This window comes from Aedes aegypti, chromosome 3 (assembly GCF_002204515.2).
Source record: "Aedes aegypti strain LVP_AGWG chromosome 3, AaegL5.0 Primary Assembly, whole genome shotgun sequence".
Lineage (NCBI taxonomy): Eukaryota > Metazoa > Arthropoda > Insecta > Diptera > Culicidae > Aedes > Aedes aegypti.
Window position 1 is genome coordinate 149,255,694 of NC_035109.1, and position 18,200 is coordinate 149,273,893.

Here is an 18,200-nt window from a genome sequence, read left to right on the forward strand (position 1 = left end):
AGGCGCATCTCGTTGCGTTAACCCCCCCTGGTTTCGTTAGACCATTCTCGATTTATCAACATTCTTTTCCCATTAAATGGAAGGTACTTCAGAATTGAGTGTACCTCTCCGATCCGACTGATTTCCCTTTAGCTTTATTGAGAGCATATTCTAGCGCCGTCTGAAGTTTCTTTCAATTTGCTTTGTTATAAAGCCAGCGAGGGCGACGGGATGTATCGGGTTTCGTTGTTCCTGCAATAGTGATCGATATGGGAAAGTAATTGCTACCCCGGGTGTCATCGTTAACTGATCAGAGGAAGCGACTGAGAATTGATGCAGATAAAATTGATAGGTCTATGGCGGACTCCACTCGACCTCGGATGAACGTAGGTGCCCTCAGAATTTTTGCGAACGGTGAAATTTGTGATAGCAGTACGTTGGATTTTCTGCTTCCCCATGTGTGATGATGACTGTTAAAATCTCCGAGGAGAACGACTGGCTCTGGAACTTGATCAACCAAATCACAAATCTGAGTTTCTAAGTTTGGTATGTGCCTGTTTGGTAGATATGTGGATATTACTGATACCGGAAGCGGCCATGATATGCGAATTGCTACAGTTATTAGGTCGGTGCTTAACGTGACCACTGTGAAGGGCAGATCCGAGGCGACACCAATCGCCACAGACTGGAACGAGTTTGAGCCCATTTTGATTGACCATTGGTAACCCTTTTGAAGAGTGTTATTCATTATGTAAAGCTCAACGTGATCGCCATGATTGCCGGATGTTGTTCATTTACCAGCAACTCTAGGTTTGCAAGATTGTTACAGTAGCCGTTCATATTCCATTGTAATGCAAACACTGAACTATTACTACGGCTTGTTTTTCTGCCTCCCTTTTTAGTTGCTATCACCTTTGCCGAAATTTTTGGATCATATATGGATGTGTGGTTCCCAACATCGCTGCGTCGAGTAGAGGTCCCATTTTAGCCAGACTTACAGGGTTTGCTGATCTGAGACTTCGAAGATATTCGCTGTTGTAGTCTGTGAACAGCCAGGTAGAATTTCAATTTGAGTTCCATAGCGGAAGCAACGCCATATATCATAGCCTTCATAGCCTCCAGTCCAAGTGGGGCGAAGAAAGATGTCTCCGAAACGGGGTTGTAGACAGGGGTTCTTTGTGTAGTATCGGTTGTTGCCATTTCAGGACTTTCTGGTTCGAAAAATGGGCCGTTTTCAGTCTTCAACAAAGCTCCACCGAGTGCAGGTCCCAGTGTGGGATCCAGACTTGGCAGAGATGAAGAAGCCGCTGGCATATGCTGCCGAGTTTTTGGAATTTTAGTTGTAGTTGTTGTTCTTGACTGAAAGAGAGTTCGACAGGATCTTCTAGGGTTCCGTCTAGGTGAGTTCTCGACTCCAACGTTGGAATTAGGCGTCCCGATCTTCACCCACTTGTTACCGAACCGTAACTTGTTTGTTGATCGGTGTGGTGTTAGGGTTAAATATTGTAAGATAGTTAACGTTTAATTTAAACCATGATCGATGGCTGCGGCGATCAAGCATGCACACAACCGACTGGTGGGTGGTGACCTGGAAGTCGAAAGAGGCCTTTGGTGCACACCCCGGAAGCTGCCGTTGGCTAACAGCTTGGGGCTTACGACCAAGACTTCCGCACCGGCAGGGCCCTGGCTGCCCGGACAGCCAGTTGGAAATTGTGATGAATTGGTTCTATATTCCTTGTGCGTCTCCGGATTTGATCTAAATGAAACCTTAAATAGCAAGTGAATGATTAAAGGCGATTAAAGAGTTACCCAAGTAACCATGGAGCATTATATCATTGCATATATAATGCAGCTGCATTGCCGTAAGCCTATCATTAAAGTAGTTTAAAAGTGGAAAAGGTAAAAGGGCCCTAGTATTAGGCCAGTTGCACTAATGCAAAAACGACGATAAAGCAATGAAGCAATTCATAGAGTAACATTAGTGCAGTTGTGCAATTTATAAAGTGATGTTAGTGCATTGATACATTTGTAATGTAGAGTTAATGCTTTATTGCCTGACAGCTCTTGAAATATGTCGAATAAAAGCAATGTTACATCAATGTTGTTGATATGCAGTAGAATACGTGCAATGTTATAATGCTTGTGATTACTTGGGTATACATGCAAATCAGAATTAGATTTTAGTTGGAGTTGTCAGCAATGAAAATCATAATGGGTTACTAAGAATTTATTTTCGAGTTTCAGTTCAGTGGTGGCAGTGTGCTTGTGTCAAATATTTTATAGCATGACGAGCGTAAAAAGCTGGATAATTAGTTGACTATTGTATACATACGACAAAAAATGGAAATCTGATTTTTACACGTTGGTTCAGCCATTTTCTAACATAAATAAGATATAGAAAAAATATGCAATTAGTTTATTCGACAAACTGCAATATAGTTGACGTAAAATACTTTTACCATACACTACATTTTTGTTTGCCTCAACAATCGTTAATTGCGTAGTTCCTTTCCTTGACTGGACTTCTTGTTAAAGCAGTATGCTGGATGTCAACGACGGGGAGCTGCTTTCCGGTCGAATGACTGCTCCTTAGTTTTCTCTGGTTCCGTTCCGCTGTCCAAACTATCGACAGACACTATTCATAGAACTGGCTGTTTTTCTTCGTTGGCTCGTCAGACTGAAAGTTTGAAAAAAGTAAAGATTTACTTATTGAAGATCACTTGCATTACGGCACACTTTCTTGAAACAAAAATCTAAAACCGATCTCTCACAGTCGTCCATGTGAAACGACTATTTTTAAGGCAATTTCCCGGTCGGTCCAGGGTCTTTTCGTAATGGAAATTTCCTTGACTTCCCTGAGCATAGAGTATAATCGTACCTGCCAGAGTCTATGAATGGAGAGTTGCGCGAAGAGACTTCTTTGAATGGTTGTTCTTCTTCGTCTTCGAAAATAACCCCTATCTGATTTGCTGGTCTGCTCGATAGGTAGACGGTTTGACAGTTCGATAGGTAGATTTGGTTTCACTCTTCGCGCAACTCTCCATTCATAAACTCTGGTACCTGCCATACGATATACGAATGTAAAAATGGCAACTTTGGCATAGGAAGCTCTCAGTTAATAACTGTGGAAGTGCTCATAAGAAGCTGAGAAGTAGGCTCTGTCCCAGTGAGGACGTTAATGCCAAGAAGAAGAAGAACATACTTAAACTTACCACGTCGACGTCAGCCGGAACACACCAATTTCTAATCCAAAGTCACAATGAACTTATTTAACATTTTATTTAATTTAGGCCGATACTAAAATCTCGACCTCATTTAGTTTTAACTGAGTTCCGTCAGCGCAATTTCAAATTTTCATAATAACTAACTTATGAATGAGTTTTTCACATTAGTGACAGCCTGGGAGGGAGGCACCGATACTACACACGAAATTGGATACAATTGTTTTCCAAATTGCAAGATAACTCCAGTTTGCCAACGACAATCAAGGCAGGCTTAGTGAAAATCACTAGTTTTCAATGGGGCTCTGCACAAAAATCATTCTCTCTCTTTTACACTTACATAGAATTTGTAAACAACAAGGCCAGTAAACGTCAAAACCACATACAAAATCAAAACAGTGCAGAGGCCTATTGTTGTGTGCCTTCGATCTTTCTGGACAAACATTGAAAAAGGGCCACAGTTTTCTATGCATTTAATTTTCTATTTTAATGAAAACAGTTAAAAAAAGCCTTTTAAATACGTTACATTCAATAAGAATTAACGGTGCTCTCGTGACGTTACTTTTAAATGTGCATGAATTGATTCTAATTCGATTTTTGCTAATTTTAATGAAATGCAAAAATATGCTTAGGCTAATTACGCGCTTTTATCATGTTTGTCCATTGTTTAAGTTCCGGGCTCACTGTGACAGTTCGTGACAGCAAAATCTCGGCTCACTGTAACGTAGAGAAATTTTGTATTGGTTTCTCCCTCCCAGGTGACAGCTCTGTGAATCATGAGGTGGCTTAATGAAATCGATTACTTTAATTAATTTTAACATACTTCGCAATTAAGGTTTTCAATCCTTATGGTAGCCTTATGAAATTTGGTATCATTAAGGAAATGGTTTATGACGGCAATGAAAATCATAAGACGCACAATGAAATTTCAGAACCTTCATTATGTTCAACTATTTTTTTCAAATATGAGTATCATTTCAATGGTATGAAATCCATATTAGTGTTTTGAAATTAGCATTTATAGATTTTTCAATGCTTCATAAGGGAAATTTTATGAAATTCGGTTATCAATTTGCCAGAGTGTGTTTAGAAGATGCCTTTTCGACCAATCTGCAAAAAAAGGCTTATTCATAAATTTCATAAAGCTGATGGGGGTGGGTTGGAGATATTACAGTCCTTACAAAATTTCAAAATTATTGATAAAAAAAATGCGTTACAATATGGGGGTGGGTGAGAGTAAAAATGATCATATTTTACAATTTGTCGGTATATATGATTCGACCTTCCAATCCCGAACCCCCGTGATTCGCTGGATTCTGCAATCTTTTCGAGCCGCTCTTTTCGCAGAGGAAACTGTCAAAAACTCTAATCGGGCAGCCCGAAAATTTACCTTCCGCCGCTCTTCGTCTCACCCATCAACGAGCCGCCGCCCCGACAAGTCGCTTTGCAACCCGCGCGCGTTTTCTTCGCATCACTCTTTGCACGTTCCGTCAGACTGTTCAGTGTTCAGTGCGGTTCTCTCTCTCTTTTTGTAAATGCGAAATAATGGCTGCGGATCAGGCTCAGTTTCACCAGCTGCTAAATTCCCTGCTCTCCACGGACAACGAAGTGCGAACGCAGGCCGAGGTACGTTTTCCGGGTGGCCCCGAGTGCTAGTGACAATTTCCGACCGAAATCCGGTCCGGGAACGGTGGTTTAGTGGGCCAAAACGGGCCGTAAAAAAGTGGTGCTGTTGCTTTTTCTTCTTTGACCATTCATCGACAACGTGTTTTTGCGGAAGAAGACGATTCCCGGTTCCCGGGGGCGATGGAAGCGAAAAATGTGGCCAAGTGATGCGAATTGCGACTCAGGGATCCGATCCACGTCCGGCGAGTAACGGTTTGGAATGTTCCGGAATCAATGGACTAATTGAAACGGGAAACTTATGAATGAAGGGTTGGAAGATGAAAAAGCCATTGAATGGAAGAGTGAAAAAGTTATGAATCAGCAGAGCAGGAGCGCGTGTGACCGTGAAAAAAAAGTGTGCAAGGGAGAAAATTGCCACCTTCCAAGCGAGGGGGGGGGGAAAACCAGCGCCACCACCGTTAGGCCAATAGCGGGTTCTTCTGGTCGAGGTGTTCCTCTGTGAAATGGGATATTATGGAGCTGGTTCATTGCTGATATAGTGCTCAGAAGCTCTTAGAAAGGAACATTCTAATAATATGCAAAATCGATCTTTACCGAAGTTTAAACTTCCTGATGAGTTCTTGTTATGGTGTGTGGACATTCCTTTGTTGTCCATCCCCATCGCAATAACAGAAAATCGATATTCCGCTGGCGTGACACGGTCATGAATAAATTTTTGAACAGGTTGGATAATGTATTAAGAATAGAACCGATAGGAGTATGTTGTGTACCCAAGAGCCTATGCATACCTAGATATACTTAATTTTGATTGCATGTTATTCAGAAGTTTTAGCATTCAAAGCATGAGATTTTGCAAAACAGTGTTATGTAGATTCTAATAACAAGGCTGGTAGCGAGTCACTTTTTTTAAGCCAGTCACTTTAAAGTCTCTTTTTTGAAGCCATTTCAACTAAAGTCACTTTTTTCGTCAAAAAGTCACTTTTCTCAACTATTTTGAGCTAAATTTTCGAGAGAAAATTACGATTCGGCTTTCTTTCTATTTAGGCTAAGTTTTAATTTAACTTCCTGTCAGTTCAAAACTTTAGTTCATGGTTTTCTTGTGAAAAAAGTTTATTTTTTATAGAATTGTGTAAGTTCATTGTTGTAAAACTAAAGGTTGAAATGTTAAGTATTATTTTTGAAAATCTCTGAAAAACTCTTGTGGTGTATTATAAGATATTTGTCTTCTATTATCGAACACTACGCTTTAAAATATGCATCCAAATTATTCTCTTTGTCTTTGAAATTCGTCTATTTTAACCAAACCATATTATCTTTTTGAAATTTTACAAAATCTATTATATAAATATTTGACACTAAAACACAAAACAAAGAATAATTATTTAATGTTCTATTTGGGATTAGAAACTTATCCATACTTCTTAGGATAGTTTTTATTCACAAACCAAACCTTTAAAAATGGCCGGATAGACCTTGGGTAGAGTATAAGCATTTTTCTTCCTCTGTTTTTCTTATGCATGTATTTACCCACTCAACATTTTGGTTGGTATAACTTTTGTTATACATCATTCTATATGAATCAATTCAATCGTATAAAATGCATGAAAAGCCTATATACCTACCAAAGTGGAGGCTATATGCGATATGCGTACTTGGCACGACTTTTTCAGATTTTCTGCGATCAGATATACCTACGATGAAACAAAATATAGATGCAAATAAAAACAAAAGTTCCCAACAAGCCTCGAACGCAAGACCTTTGAATTAGAAATCTAATACCTTAACACTGATCCACTAAGGGTTTCATAATGGACTGGTCATTATTTACCAATATTAATACATGTTTCATGTACAGCGATACATACTGTGTTGTTCTTTGAGGCTCATCGTCAGCAGATACCAAGTTTGGGTGGCAATTTTTGCTACGCTATTGCGATTTTATACGATGCTTTCTGGATTGATATATGATTTATCAATTTATACAACTTAACGCGATTCTTTGTTGCACTATTTACTACATGTTTTGTTGTCAACATAGATTGTCGTTTATGAATCGTATTGGGGATTTATATACAACTTGTGTTGACATTGATAGCGTTTAATTTGACAGCTTGTGCCATTCTGATTTTTGACGTACGATTATGTGATTTTGGATGCACATTATTATACGACACGTGGTTCTCTGGGTAGCATCTTTCAGGAAAGTATATTATCTATTCTTTCTAGGAATAATATTTGAAAGAACCTCTTTCGAAGCTGTTTGAGAATGGATTAATACATAATACAAAAATGCTTCTGAGAATTTATCGTTTTCATTGAATCGCTCATGAATTCATGCATGTTTTCTTCAAAGAAATGTGGGGAGTCGGATCTTCTTGGTACTTTTGATTCACTTCGGCGGGAGGTTTTTAGAAAACCACGCAGTTTATGTTTGACAATAATATGCGCGGTATTAAAGTATTTTTATTTATATAGTTTATGACAATTCGACCAACTATAACCACCAATACCAAGTGAATCTTGAACGTGTCTTAGTAATTTTGATTAAAATATCAGAAACTTTGTGCTAATAACTTTTTTAAAAGCATAACCCAGATGAACGCACTCACAAACCTATCGTCGTTATGCTAAATGTCATTTCGGCCAAACGTACCTCCCATCAAAATTGCTGATGGAAAATTTCAATTTCGCTCGGCGTTCGTAGGACGCATCTATGATACATTGGTCTTAAGAATCATATTCGATCTTCTATCATCGTTTCTATTGAAATATTGATTGATGGCCAAATATTATATTTTCCGTAATCTTGATTTTCTTCTTCTTCTTTCTGGCATTACGTCCCTACTGGGACAGAGCCTGCTTCTCAGCTTAGTGTTCTTATGAGCACTTCCACAGTTATTAACTGAGAGCTTACTGTGCCAATGACCATTTTTGCATGCGTATATCGTGTGGCAGGTACGAAGATACTCTATGCCCTGGGAAGTCGAGAAAATTTCCAACCCGAAAAGATCCTCGACCGGTGGGATTCGAACCCACGACCCTCAGCTTGGTCTTGCTGAATAGCTGCGCGTTTACCGCTACGGCTATCTGGGCCCCTAATCTTGATCTAGTTACACAAAATAAAGCTAATAGAAAGTATCCTCACGCGCATTTTATATTTGATCCAACTTCATATATGCGCTTATATTTTTTTCTAAACCAAATCTTAAGTTATTATAGACTTGGAGTAATGGAAAAAAATTGAGATCTATACAGTTTACAATGAATTCAATTTTAGCGGTTTTTAAAGAAGAGTCTTTTTTTGGGAGTTTGAATGTTAATGTAAAATGACAAAAAAATTGATTTCACAAATAGGTATACCAAGTTGTTTTTAAAATTTTTATAATATTAAATAAAATATTTTGGTGATATAAAAGACACAAACGGTGATCTTCTTCAAAACATGTTTCTAAAATTTTGAAAAGTTTGGAAATCTGCTAAAAAAGGAATATTTGTGTAAATGCTAATTTTTCTTTTTAAACAAATTGGTGGCAATATCTTGAAATTTTGGAAATTTGGTACAGTGACCCCACGCAGTTGAATCACCCACAATTTATGAATCAGCTGATTTCAAAAGACAAAATTATTATCAAACTTGTCACAAAACATCACAGAATTATTTTTACTGATAAGAAACTATGTGTAAAAATAATTCTGTGATGTTTTGTGACAAGTTTGATAATAATTTTGTCTTTTGAAATCAGCTGATTCATAAATTGTGGGTGATTCAACTGCGTGGGGTCACTGTATCTACTCTACTAGACCTACTACCTACAGTAGATCATATTGGATATTCCCTTCTTCATCGCAAAACAGTGTTGTAGAACTGAAAAAAAAAAATTAATTACGTTTTGATTTTCAAGTCACTTTTAGTCACTTTTTCGAGAATCGGAAGTCACTATTTAGTCACTTATTTCTCAATACTGGTCACTAAAATAACTTTTTATTTTAAGATAACATCAGGCCTGGTAGCGAGTCACTTTTTACTGACTTGGTCACTTTTTACTGACTTGGTCACTAAAAAGTAACTTTTTTTTTCAGAAAAATGGTCACTGAAGTCACTATTTTCGTGATCTGAAGCAAACATTTTTCTTAAAAGCTATAAAGTGTCTTAGGAGATAAAGATTCTTTACTAAGTATCTGGAAGAATTCAGGTGAAAATTGCACAGACATGACAGAATATTTGGAGTTTATTCGTTGGGTTATGTGATAAAAGTTCTAGTGAAGTTTTGAATAACTTTTACTCTTTGAGATTTGAGTATTGCACTTTTAAATTCCACCCTAATTAATGTGATCTCAATTGTGAAACTATTCAAAAGTGAATATCCTGAAGGGACCAAGGGACCTTTGACTTACCCATTGAAGGAAGCTTATCTAAAGTCTTTCAAGAAAGAAGCCTGACATTTCCCTGTAATTATAATCAGAAATTGTTCAACAAATTTGTCAGAAACTTGTACAGGAATTTAACTTATGATAGCTAAGAAATGGATTACAAAATTTTACAAGAATTTTGACAAATCCGTGGATTTAGCGTAAGGGAAGTGGTGGTAAAATGAACACCGTTCCTTTTACCGAGAAAAAAAATTTCGATGAGTTTTTATCTCGCACGGACGATTTTGAGCATAAACCTGAATGTTCGAGTTGATACGGAGGTTAATTGAAATGAAAATATCAATGAAAACTACGATTTTAGAAAACCACGTTTGAAAATTAGAACTGACGTAACTTTAAGCTCGGAAGACTTGAGGTTTTTCAGTGAGGTGAATATCGTTTTGATAAGATTTCAAATCTGATACCTTTAGAATTCTTTTTCAATGGGTTACAATCATTAATGGATGTATTTTCGGTGAAGCAATGAACATTTTGAGAAATTTATGTTTTGCTCACGTTTTTTGCGTGGTGTTCATTTTACCACCAACCGCTGTTCATTTTACCCACATAGTGCAGGTAGAATGAACATTTGCGTCGCTTTTTGATAGCGATGAAAATATGTTAAAATTTAGCTATTTTAGTCTGAATCCATGTCGCTGCTATAGATTACTTCCCTATTTTTGATGTTGTGTGATAGAACTATACGAATTCCTCGTTTTTCTATCAGAACAAAGATGATTTCCTTAAGGTGTTCGTTTTACCACCCCTTCCCCTACCCTTTTAATTCTAGGGGAAGTGGTGGTAAAATGAACAGGGGTGGTAAAATGAACAACCGTGCCTTTCACCGGGAAAAAACAAATTTCGGACGATTTAGAGCATAAATCTGAATTTTTGATTTGATACTCAGGTCAATTGAAGTGAAAATGTCAACGAAAACTAAGATTTAAAAAAAAAAACACGTTTCAAAATTAGAACTGACGTAACTTTTAGCTCGGAAGACTTGAGGTGTTTCAGTATTCACCTCACTTATTCACCTCGTTATGATATGATGTCAAATCTGATAGCTTTAATTCTTTTTGAATGGGTTACAATCATTAATGGATGTATATTCGGTGGGGCAATGAAAATTTTCAGAAATATTTGTTTTGCTCACGTTTTTTGCGTGGTGTTCATTTTACCACCAATCGCTGTTCATTTTACCCACATAGTGCAGGTAAAATGAACATTTGTATCCCATTTTGATAGCGATGAAAATATGTGAAAATTTAGCCATTTTAGTCTGAATCCTTGTCGTTGCTATAGATTACATCCCTATTTTGGATGTTGTGCGATAGAACTATTAAAAATGCTCGTTTTTCTATCAGAAACAAGTGGATTTTCTTAAGGTGTTCATTTTACCACCCCTTCCCCTACGATTTCGCGCTTTGGAATAGAAATAGTCGTTGCTTGAACGCACATGGGCGGGCGCATGGGGTAATAAATTTGAAATCATCTGCTTCAAAAATTTCTATGAATTTTAAGCTTAAAACTAACTACCGAATCAGATAATTTAGATAGATAGCTTCAAGCAGAGCTTCGAAAATTGGCTTGGAATTTGAAGCAAAATTCTGAAACGAACAAGATAAAAGCCCATTGGAATAAAAGAATTGGAAGAGTGTTCTGAAATACATAATAAAAAATTATACAATGAGCTGATTTTAACAGCTTGCTTTTGTAAAAATGCATCAACTCGTAGTAAATCCAAAATCCGCTAGCAAATTGTGTGCAGTGGTGGCACCATCGCCTAACTAAACATAAACACATATTTTTCACATCACACAATCAAATGATTTTGTAATGACCGAATGAATAATCGATGTCCAAGAATTGGATCTGCAAATAGTATTCATTGGACGTTAATAAAATCTTTTTCTTCTTCTTGGCATTAACGTCCTCACTGGGACAGCGCCTGCTTCTCAGCGTAGTGTTCTTATGAGTACTTCCACAGTTATTAACTAAAGAGTTTTCTTTGCCAAAGTTGCCATTTTCGCATTCGTATATCGTGTGGCAGGTACGATGATACTCTATGCCCAGGGAAGTCAAGAAAATTTCCATTACGAAAAGATCCTGGACCGACTGGGAATCGAACCCAGACACCTTCAGCATGGCTTTGCTTTGTAGCGGAATTAAATTTTGCATTTTGGGAATTTCATTTGCAGTTCTATTTCGAGTTTTTTTCCGTTCTCGGCATCTTTGCCAATAACCGTTAGCCGAGAATGACAAAATATCTCCTTCTTACGACTGCTCATAGTTCTCTTTAGTTTGTCACCTTGTTACTGAAGACTATTCTGGTACATTTTTAAAATGCATCACTTTTCGGGGAAACGGGTCATTCGGGGAAACGACATTTGGCGAAAAGTAGGTCAATCGCTCACAGTTCATGTAGGGTAAATGATGGCTTCGGCACCCTGAGGGTATTTTCGGCAGCACTAACTTATCGTCCTTGTTTCAATTTATCTACGGAACAAGAGTTAACTTCACTGTACTCAACATATTCCTTGATGTATAATCTTCCATGTAAATCACATCTTTCACAAAAATATTATATAACATGGGTTTTATCGTTAAATGAAATAAATGCTTATGAAATTATCGTCATTCGTTAGCTGCCGAATAAAACAACACAAGAACAGCTTACAAAAACTCACCACTTTAAAAGGTCCAATTCTCCGCTCCAATGCCGATTTTTTCACAACAGCTACGCACCGATCACTTATGCACTATTGAACTTTTGATTTGTATATAAAGCACTCGAAAATACTTATTTTTTTGCTTTAAATCACAAATTAAAATTAATGCACTTTGATTTCCTCGGCAATCACTTTTCATTACGGGAACAGGTTACCAGAAAACCATATTCAATTGCGGTGTATTTTTTATTCACGATTTAAATTCACAGCAAAAAATCGAACATGACTAATTAATTTATTGGAATTAGGCAACAAAGCATGCATTGGTAACAATTGAGCCTTTTAATACTTTCTTATTTGAAGATTGTAGTGCATAATCTTCAATATACTGAGAAACATTTAAAATATACGTCTTTTAATAGTTGAACTATATTGGCAACACTCCTGTTGTTTTACAGGTAATCAAAGCATGATGTTTTTGTGTCAAGTCATAAGTTAATTGATTTGCAAAGGGCCTATTCTGATTTTCTCATACATTGAGAATAATAGGAACGCAAATAAATTTTACTGGCAAAGTTTTGATTTTGATCCGAATCCGAAAAAATCGTGGAACGCAATCGGTAATTTTTTTATGTTACCATTCATTCTCTTGGTAATAACTTGATGATAGAGCGTTCAAGAGCAGCAACCTTCACAGACCACAACCATATCGAGCCATTCAGCGTGTCAGTTCAATTCACGGTGAAATTATTTACCTTTCGAATTTAAAGAAATATGAACAAATGTGTAAGGACCGTCGTTGGGGGTGAGATTTGGCCAAAAATGCGTAAGTCCTCATTTATTTTTGAACAAATTTCGCAATTTGACTTGATGTGTTCGGCTAAATATGAGAATAAATTGCAAATTCTGAACAAATACAGTGAGGACCCGATTTTGTCAGCCCCTCGATGAATTTTAGGCTGACAAAATGGGGTACCTGACAAAATCGGGTCATTTTATTTGTTCCTGTTTTTCAAATTTTGCCGTGTTACATAGTTACATTTACTTTGAAGGGGGCGATGAACATAGGCGTTGCCAGGGTTTTTTTTATCAAGGGCTCCCCCCTCCCCGTTACCTATTGGAACAATTCTGAAGATTCGATTCGTTGTGGTCCCTTTGATTAACAATTTCGCTCTGACCACTAAGACAAACGGAATAAACCTGAATTCCTAGGGTTACATGATCGTAAAATTATTTATGATTTTCTCCCAGAACACCAAAATTTTTATAGAGCTTCATTATAAAATTCCTCTATTTTTTTTAGAAACTCCTCCGAAATAGCATAAATAATTGCCTCGAAGCTCTTTTTGGAATTATCTTAGGTATACATCAAGGAATGTTCCATCCGGAGATTTTCACTTAAATTTTCTTAAGTATTATTTTAAAACTCATCCAGAAGCGGTTTAAACATTTTTTCAAGGATTTGACTTGGAATGTTTGTAAAAACCCAAGAAATTTTCATTAGTTTCCAGTTTTTGCGCAGAAGTAGGTATTCATAAATTACATTACATGAAGTCGTGAATTCCTATACCAGTGGGATGATTCATTCCTTTTGTGAAATTCCTGGTCAAATTCCTAAAAATCTTAGGAAATATTGGAATTATAGAAAAATAGATTTTTATGAATCCTAGGTCAAAACTTCATCAAAAATATCCTTAGAAAGCTTCAACATTATGTATTTTTTGAAGGGATCCTCCAAGGAGTTTATGAAGTTATTATAGGCACAATCTCAATAAAAACTTAAGAAGCAAATTTTGAAAGAATGTCTCGAGACATACTGAAGAAACAAAAGTGGAAGTATTTAACAAGGAGTTAAAGAAGATAATTATTGAAGTTATTCCTTAACAAATAAAATCATTCTATTTAAATTTTGGTTGTAGTTTGTGGTCGAGTTCAAGAGAGAATTGTTCATTTTTTTTTGTCATGAACTCTGCTGTGTGAATCTCGTTTTTTTTTTCAATTTAAAGTATTGTTTGATTAGCAAATTGTCAGGTTGCTTAGTAACGAAACACGATTTTATGATACTCGAAATCTCATAAAATTTGTTCGTTTGATAGAAGCCGAGATTCGGCATACTATATTAAGTTTATATGGAAGAATTCTAAGAAGCATCTTCAAAATCTCTGGAGATCTTCGATGTACTTCTCAGAACGATTTATAGAGTAATTTGAGGAATAATTGGAGAAACACATATAAGAAATATTTAGAGAAATTTAAATGAAACCTTGAGGGGAATTCCTGGGGAAACGAGGAATTTTCTCTAATTACTTCAATAATAATTCTGCTGGCAATAAATTTGCAGAAACTTTTTGAGTATCCTGACAGATTTGATAAAAACTTCGAATAATTTCTAGCAAGATGTTGATTGCTTGGTGGACTCCATAAGCTTTCCAATCCATCATGATGTTATTTTTATATGAATACGAGCGTTGGAGACAATATTTGAAGAATTCAAACACAAGATTAATTCCCGTAATAAAATGCATTGTCACTGCCCCCTCTGGCTACGCCCATGCGTGCATGACATCAAACATCATCATCACGAATGTTGAATCATCACGATGACGAAAAAATTTGTTTGACAAATTTAAAAAAGGCTGACAAAATCGGGTCAAAAAGCTGACAAAATCGGGGGTAGACAAAATCGGGGGCAGACAAAATCGGGAGCTGACAAAATCGGGTCAGCACTGTAATTGAAATTTGATTATTTTTCTTTAAATTTGAGATGTAACATTGGCCCAAATTCACCCCTTCGAGGAAGTAACATTGGGCCAAACAAACTTCACTCAGAAAATTGAACTATCGATAAACATAGGAAACCCTTATGAAAATTCGCCACAAGAAAAAGAATTGAAATTCATAAATTAACGTTATAAAACCAAATTTGAAAACAAAAATATATTTCACGGCAACCTGGATGTCTATCTTTTGATACTATGGGTAGTGATAGGGATACTATCACTTCTTGAAAAAAGATGGATAGAAGATAGTCTATATTACCTCTATCACACTACCTGCAAAATTTTATAGCTATCCCTATCTATCCTATCATTGATAAAAAAACCGAAACCAAAATCATGCGCATAATGGGAAAAACCTAATAGAAATAACTCAAGGTATGTTCTCATAGATATTTTCGGAACGGGCACGACGAGGGAATTACGGAAATCGATGTGCGACGCCATTTTGAAATCCAAGATGGCGGCCTCCGGTTAAGGAAAATAGTTGAAAACCCATGCAATATGGGTATTTTCGGAACGGGTGCGATGAGGGGATGACGAATCGATGTGCGACGCCATTTTGAAATCCAAGATGGCGGCCTCCGGTTTAGGAAAATCGTTGAAAACCCATGCAATATGGGTATTTTCGGAACGGGCACGACGAGGAGATGACGAAAATCGATGTGCGACACCATTTTGAAATCTAAGATGGCGGACTCCGGTTTGGTAAAATCATTAAAACCCCATGTTCAGTTTTATATGATTTTACTATACCGGAGGCCGCCATCTTGGATTTCAAAATGGCGTCGCACATCGATTTCCGTCATCCCCTCATCGTGCTCGTTCCGAAAATACACATAATGCATTGGTTTTTGAATGATTTTACCAAACCGGAGGCCGCCATTTTGGATTTCGAAATGGCGTCGGACATTGATTTTCGTCATCCCCTCGTTACGCCTGTTCTGAAAATGCCCATATTGCATTGGTTTTCAATTATTTTACCAAACCGAAGGCCGCCATCTTGGATTTCAAAATGGCGTCGGACATCGATTTTCGTCATCCCCTCGTCGTGCCCGTTCCGAAAATACCCATATTGCATGGGTTTTCAGCAATTTTCCTTGACCGGATACCGCCATCTTGGATTTCAAAATGCCGTCGGATATCGATGTTCGTTGTGCCAGTTCCGAGAATACCCATATTGCATGGGTTTTCAATGATTTTATCAAACCGGAGGCCGTCATTTTGGATTTCAAAATGGCGTCGGACATCGATTTTTGTCATTCCCTCGTCGCGCCCGTTCCGGAAATGCCCATATTGCATGGGTTTTCAATGATTTTACTAATCCGGAGGCCGCCATCTTGGATTTCAAAATGGCGTCGGACATCGATTTTCGTCATCCTCTCGTTGCGCCCGTGCTGAAAATACCCATACTGCATGGGTTTCCAACAATTCTTACACTCCTGAAGCCGCCACCTTGGATTGCTAAATATGGAATTTAGTTAATTTTCTATACCCATCGTCCAACAATTTTTATCCTATAATATTATCAATTGATAAAGATAGAACCTCTATCGTTGTTATTTGAGAGGTGTTGTACTGATAGTATCATCATGAGATTTTTTTGGGATAGGGATACTATCACTCTATCGTCTATCTCTGATAGAAACCATTCTCTCAGTGATACTATCAGGATAGACAAGAAGTGATAGTATCATCTGGCTGAACTGATAGTATCAGTTGTCTTTTGAAATTGTTTATCGGCATATCGGTCTATTTTGCTCGAAGTAAGAGGGAGCATGGAGAAGAAAGCAATGAATACTAGATGGATAGGTACCGTAAGGGAACGGCGAGAGAAATTGGATTAGATGTTGAAGAGGGCATACCATATGAAACAGTATTACTTGAAACGTCACTTCCTTGTGGCTAACGTCCCCTATGGGAACGGCTTGGGTGTGTTTTGAGAATGACACTACCAAGACAGCCAAAAGGAAGGAGGTCTCAAGCGCCCTAATACTGTTTGGCGATCAAGCAGGTTCTATCGATCGATGGCTTATATTATTACCCAATAATATAAGCCATCGATCGATAGAACCTGCTTGATCGCCAAACAGTATTAGGGCGCTTGAGACCTCCTTCCTTTTGGCTGTCTTGGTAGTGTCATTCTCAAAACACACCCAAGCCGTTCCCATAGGGGACGTTAGCCACAAGGAAGTGACGTTTCAAGTAATACTGTTTCACTAATCCAATTTCTCTCGCCGTTCCCTTACGGTACCTATCCATCTAGTATTCATTGCTTTCTTCTCCATGCTCCCTCTTACTTCGAGCAAAATAGACCGATATGCCGATAAACAATTTCAAAATAAAATCATCACGGTCGATACCTTTGTATGTAAAAGTATCAGTTGTCTATCAGATAGATGATAGTATCATCGTTTATCTGATAATTTTGATGCCTGAACCTGGAATTGAACCTAGAACCTTGCGATCGATAGGCTCGTGCGCACTCCCCTCGTCTATCGACGCCTTGATGTGGCTACAACGATACATAAAACTTTCGTATTGCAATAATCGTTTCATCTTTCTTAAAACAAAATGTATGAATTTCTATAGTCCAGATCGCCGCGTGTAGAATTGATACGCAATAAGAACAAATCAAGAGAATCGTGTTCGACCATTCCCCCCTCCGCAACGGTCTTTGTATGAAAAAAATAAATTTTGTGTTTGAGCCTACTCCCCCTCCCCCTAGAGCGTTACGTAATTTGTGGACGGCGCCTTAGTCTGCACAAATTTAGTGGCGTTGTGTATTCAATATGACTCCCAGCTATTCTATTTATAACTGCAGTTGCATGCAATGCTGTTCTCAGTGTAGTCTGTATTTTTCTGCATTGGCCCTTTCAACGGGTAGAATATAATGAGTGACGTTTAAATTCAGGCATTGTCAACAAATACGAAAAGTTACCAATACATAACCTAGTTTTTGTAAAGTTTTGGATTGCCGAAGTGAACATTTTTGTTGCCGACAATAGTAATTGCATTGCCGATAAAAGAACAAGTGCCTCGTGACTTTGGTGAGGAAAAATAGATGATTTAGAGAACAAAATAGTGTTTTGTGCATAATAATTACTAAATAAAGAGTGCTCAAGTGCAGTCCAGGTGTATCCTGCTAATTATTGTGCTTCATTGTTCTGTATAATTGTGTTCTTCAAAGTTCAGCTGCTTAGGCTGCCGACAATACGTAAGTTCCCCTACTTACGTTCGTTGCACTAAACCTGTAGCCCACTTAGTGAAAGACTTTCATTAATCGGGCTGAGTTTCGGGCTGTCAAATAACATAGGGTTTCAATGCTAGTAATGGACCCCTTAGTAGCTGAAATTCATTCTAGACGCTTTTCCGCAATGATATCCCAGACGCATATACGTTTTGTGGAGTCTAACAACAAATTCAATGTCTTTACTTCATAATACGTCTATGAAACATACAAAATCATTCGATTTTTCCAGCGAAATATGCATTTGAAAAACTGTTGTCCGAATGCC

At 37.5% G+C, this 18,200-nt stretch overlaps 1 protein-coding gene across 1 annotated transcript in view; it reads left to right on the plus strand.

Annotated features, from left to right (window-relative positions):
• Positions 1-4,624: 4,624 nt before the first annotated feature.
• Positions 4,625-18,200, plus strand: part of LOC5572967 (importin-5) — a 59,834-nt gene continuing 46,258 nt past the window's right edge. Inside the window, exon 1 of the mRNA XM_001654246.2 lies at positions 4,625-4,826. Within this exon, the coding sequence (XP_001654296.1) occupies positions 4,746-4,826 (81 nt within the window). The 5' untranslated portion in view covers positions 4,625-4,745. The remainder of the gene's footprint in view (positions 4,827-18,200) is intronic.